Genomic DNA, 5,299 nt, shown 5'->3' on the forward strand with positions numbered 1-5,299 from the left:
TTTGGCTCAAATTTGAATCAGTGTTCAGTCTCCCAGGCCTACACGCATTTATCAAAAGAAATTGCCACTTCGCTCATTAGCGCCCCCTAATAATTTACCTTCACGAAAATTGCATTAATTCGGACATACGAACACTGATTTGGCTCAAATTTGACTCAGTGGTAGATCTCGCAAACCTACACCCATTCAATGGTAGAAATGTATTTTTAGCTGCATAGTGCCCCCTACAGATTTACTTATCCAAAACTTTCTTTAGTTCAGACATACAAACAAAGATTTTCCTCAAATTTGAATCAGTTTTCGATCTCCCAGGCCTACACCCATTCATCAGAAGACAATGAAATTTGGTGCTAGAGTGCCACCTGCTGAACAATGGACATACTTCTACTGGAAGTGCCCGTGGCAAGTGCCTTTAGATGCCGCTTGCGGCTTTAATTTTTTTTTTTTTGTCTTATTTTTCTTTCTCCTGCGCTTTGAGCTCAATTTTGACCCCCTTAACATTTACGAAAACTCACCAAAACTTGCACAAAATTCAGAAATGTGAGAAATTGCATCTACATATAGGTTTCGTAGATGTCGGTAAAGAAATGTTGCTGCAGCGCCCCCTTGAAAAGTGGAAATGCATTGCGCCAATGGGAGCATGTCCAACATAAAGTTTTTCATAGAGCCACGAAAATCGGTACACAGATTCATCATGAGGAGACAAACAAAAAATGTTACCCATTTATTAAAAGAAATTTAAATTTTGCACTATAGCGCCCCCTACAAATATACTTTTACAAAAATGACATTGGTTCGGACATACGAACACCGATTTGGCTCAAATTTGACTCAGACATCTGTCTCCCAGGCCTACAACTATTTGTTAAAAGAAATTGAAATTTCGCACTACAGCGCCCCCTACAAGTTTTTAAAAAAATGTTTTTATTAAAATTGCTTCAGTTCAGACATACGAAAACCGATTTGGCTTAAATTTGACTCAGATATTTATCTCCCAGACCTACACCCATTTTTCCGAAAAATTTGAAATTTGACACTATAGCGCCCCCTCCAACTTTGCCTTGACGATAATGGCTTCAGTTTGGACATACAAACACCGATTTGACTCAAATTTGAATCAGTTGTCAATCTCCCAAGCCTACACCCATTTATCAATGGAAATAACCATTTTGCACAATAGCGCCCCCTACAAATTTACCTTCACGAAAATTGCATCAGTTCGGACATACGACCACCGATTTGGCTCAAATTTGACTCATTGGTACATCTCGCAGGCCTACACCCATTCAATGGAACAAATTGAATTTTGGCTCCATAGCACCCCCTCCAGATTTACTTATAAAAAAAATTTGTTCAGTTCGGACGTACAAACACTGATTTGTCTCAAATTTGAGTCAATTGTCAATCTCCCAGGCCTACACCCATTCATCAGAAGACATTGAAATTTGGTGCTAGGGTGCCACCTGCGGAACGATGGACATACTTCTACTGGACGTGCCCGTGGCGAAGGCCTTTAGATGCCGATTGCGGCTTCAATGCTTTTTCTTCTTCTTTTTTTTTTTTTTTTTTTTAGAGCTGTGTGTGTATTATTATATATACATATATATATATATATATATATATATACATATACATATATATATTTTTTAGATCTGTGTGTATTATTATTTACTTTTTTTTCTTTTTCTTTTTCTTCTTCTTCTTTTTTTTTGAGCTGTGTGTATTATTATTTTATAATATATATATATATATATATATATATATATATATATATATATATATATATATATGTATATATATATATATATATATATATATATATATATATATATATATATATATATATATATATTTAGATCTGTGTGTATTATTATTTACTTTTTTTTCTTTTTCTTTTTCTTCTTCTTCTTTTCTTTTCTTCTTCTTTTTTTTTTTTTTTGGAGCTGTGTGTGTATTATTAGCCGTGTGTTTCTGTGCAGGCAGTTTCCGGGATAGCTGCGGCTCGGGGTCCTTCTTCTGCGGCTCGGGGTCCTTCTGCTGGAGGTGACATTCATTCGGCTGACAGAAACAGAAGAGCGGAGACTGCCGAGGAACCTTTGAGTATGGCACAGGCAGTGCAGAAACTGGTGGCCAAAGTCCCGACCCTGCTGGGCGGTGAGTCCACAACTGCACACACTGAACTAAAAACTGCAAACATTGAACTAAAAACGGTGAAATTCAGCGGAAATGAGGCCTGTTGGACTGTTTGTACTGGGCTAACGGTGTGACCGAACAACTGCCGACATTTACATGAAAACACAGGAAATTCAGACGGAGATGACTGAATAAAACTGTTTATCAGTTATTAATCTTTTTTTAAATCATAGGAACTGTTGTCTTTCAGCTGCCTGTGTATTGTGACTCATATTGTTTGGAATTTATGAACTTGTATGCTAGGGTGCTAATGCTAACATGCTAGTGCTAGTGGTCAGCATGCAGCTTTAAGCTAATGCTAACTGTTCTGTTCTCTAAGGAACTAGCTAACAGTGTTGTGGGTTCTTGTCCAGCCGCTGTCACCTACTCCAAACCTCGGTTAGCCACATTCTGGCACTACGCCCGCGTCGAGCTGGTCCCCCCGTCCCCTGCGGAGATCCCCAAAGCCATCGAGGGGGCCGCAGGTCTGCTGAAGGCCTTCCAGTCCGGACGCCTGGGTCAGACCACAGTCAGGGTGAGTACGGGTCACACAGACCTGGGTCAGACCACAGTCAGGGTGAGTACGGGTCACACAGACCTGGGTCAGACCACAGTCAGGGTGAGTACAGGTCACACAGACCTGGGTCAGACCACAGTCAGGGTGAGTACGGGTCACACAGACCTGGGTCAGACCACAGTCAGGGTGAGTACAGGTCACACAGACCTGGGTCAGACCACAGTCAGGGTGAGTACGGGTCACACAGACCTGGGTCAGACCACAGTCAGGGTGAGTACGGGTCACACAGACCTGGGTCAGACCACAGTCAGGGTGAGTACGGGTCACACAGACCTGGGTCAGACCACAGTCAGGGTGAGTACAGGTCACACAGACCCGGGTCACACAGACCTGGGTCAGACCACAGTCAGGGTGAGTACGGGTCACACAGACCCGGGTCACACAGACCTGGGTCAGACCACAGTCAGGGTGAGTACGGGTCACACAGACCTGGACCTGGAGGACTCCCACAGATCTAAAGTCTCATTGGGGTTTCCAGTTTGAGTCTTTAACTTTCAAATGGTGTCACATAAAACAAATCCATGAGCCTCATTCCACTGATCTGTGTGTGTGTTCTATGTAGTCTATATGTGTGTGTTCTATGTAGTCTATATGTGTGTGTTCTATGTAGTCTATATGTGTGTGTTCTATGAAGTCTATATGTGTGTGTTCTATGTAGTCTATATGTGTGTGTTCTATGTAGTCTATATGTGTGTGTTCTATGTAGTCTATATGTGTGTGTTCTATGAAGTCTATATGTGTGTGTTCTATGTAGTCTATATGTGTGTGTTCTATGAAGTCTATATGTGTGTGTTCTATGTAGTCTATATGTGTGTGTTCTATGAAGTCTATATGTGTGTGTTCTATGTAGTCTATATGTGTGTGTTCTATGAAGTCTATATGTGTGTGTTCTATGAAGTCTATATGTGTGTGTTCTATGTAGTCTATATCTGTGTGTTCTATGAAGTCTATATGTGTGTGTTCTATGTAGTCTATATGTGTGTGTTCTATGAAGTCTATATGTGTGTGTTCTATGAAGTCTATATGTGTGTGTTCTATGTAGTCTATATGTGTGTGTTCTATGAAGTCTATATGTGTGTGTTCTATGTAGTCTATATCTGTGTGTTCTATGTAGTCGTAGTCCATATCTGTGTGTTCTATATAGTCTACAGGGTGGGGAAGCCAAATGTACACTGAACATTTAGTTGTTTTTTCTCAGCAGACACTACGTCAGTTGTTTTGAACCCAAACATATACTGATGTCATAATCATACCTAACACTATTATCCATACCTTTTCACAAACTTTTGCCCATATGAGTAATCAGGAAAGCAAACGTCAAAGAGTGTGTGATTTGCTGAATGCACTCGTCACACCAAAGGAGATTTCAAAAACAGTTGGAGTGTCCATAAAGACTGTTTATAATGGAAAGAAGAGAATGACTATGAGCAAAACTATTACCAGAAAGTCTGGAAGATACTATTAAAGAAGAATGGGAGAAGTTGTCACCCCAATATTTGAGGAACACTTGTGCAAGTTTCAGGAAGCGTGTGAAGGCAGTTATTGAGAAAGAAGGAGGACACATAGAATAAAAACATTTTCTATTATGGACATTTTCTTGTGGCAAAAAAATTCTCATGACTTTCACTAAACTAATTGGTCATACACTGTCTTTCAATCCCTGCCTCAAAATATTGTACATTTTGCTTCCCCACCCTGTATATATATGTGTGTGTGTTCTATGTAGTCTATGTGTGTGTTCTATGTAGTCTATGTGTGTTCTATGTAGTCTATATGTGTGTGTGTGTTCTATGTAGTCTGTGTGTGTGTGTGTGTTCTATGTAGTCTATGTGTGTGTTCTATGTAGTCTAAATGTGTGTGTGTGTTAGAGATTCAAGGTTCAAGGTAACTTTATTTGTACATGTGGGTAGATTTGTTTTGCGGCAAGGTATCGCTTACTGCCGGTCGCTGCGTGCGATATGGGTTTTTTAGGGCCGATACCGATTATTAGTAGTCAGAGGAGGCCGATAACCGATATTTGGAGCCGATATTCATTTGCAGTAAAAGTGTAAAAATCGGCGTGAAAATTTTTGAATAATGCAAACACTGAACTTTGTTTAAATGCCTAAAACATGTTTATTTAATCAAACAAATAGAAAATAATAGCTCCAGAAGTGCATGGATTTCCTAGACTCAGAAGCATCTCTTATAAAGTTGAAAGTCCTTCTGCGTTGAAATCCGACGCAGAAGGAGTACGCACCGCGGAGAGGAGAAGTTTTCTGGTGTGAGAAGCTCCAGAGAGAAAACACATGTGTGGAAGGTAAAGGCAGAAAACTCTTCTGAAACTGGACTAAACATCCCTGTGCTCTACATCTGATAACAACTACTAATGTTTCAGAAGAACGTCAGAGCAGAAGAAACATTAGCGGCAGCTCTGCTAACTTAGATGACCTCCTGACATGTGTGTGAATTAGACTGCAGAGAATATGGAGATGGAAACAGTCTGTGAGAGAAAAGCATGTGTGGGATTAAGAGAGAGAGTAAAAAACTCACTTCACTTGTTTTATGGAA

At 40.1% G+C, this 5,299-nt stretch overlaps 1 protein-coding gene across 1 annotated transcript in view; it reads left to right on the top strand.

Moving 5' to 3' along the window:
* The first annotated feature begins 2,006 nt into the window (after nucleotides 1-2,006).
* LOC115416709 (ATP synthase subunit g, mitochondrial-like) overlaps nucleotides 2,007-5,299 on the top strand; it is a 9,743-nt gene continuing 6,450 nt past the window's right edge. The window contains exons 1-2 of the mRNA XM_030130557.1: nucleotides 2,007-2,154; nucleotides 2,547-2,707. Coding sequence (XP_029986417.1) covers nucleotides 2,103-2,154; nucleotides 2,547-2,707 — 213 coding nt within the window. The 5' untranslated portion in view covers nucleotides 2,007-2,102. The remainder of the gene's footprint in view (nucleotides 2,155-2,546; nucleotides 2,708-5,299) is intronic.

This window comes from Sphaeramia orbicularis, unplaced genomic scaffold (genome assembly GCF_902148855.1).
Source record: "Sphaeramia orbicularis unplaced genomic scaffold, fSphaOr1.1, whole genome shotgun sequence".
Classification (NCBI taxonomy): Eukaryota; Metazoa; Chordata; class Actinopteri; order Kurtiformes; family Apogonidae; genus Sphaeramia; species Sphaeramia orbicularis.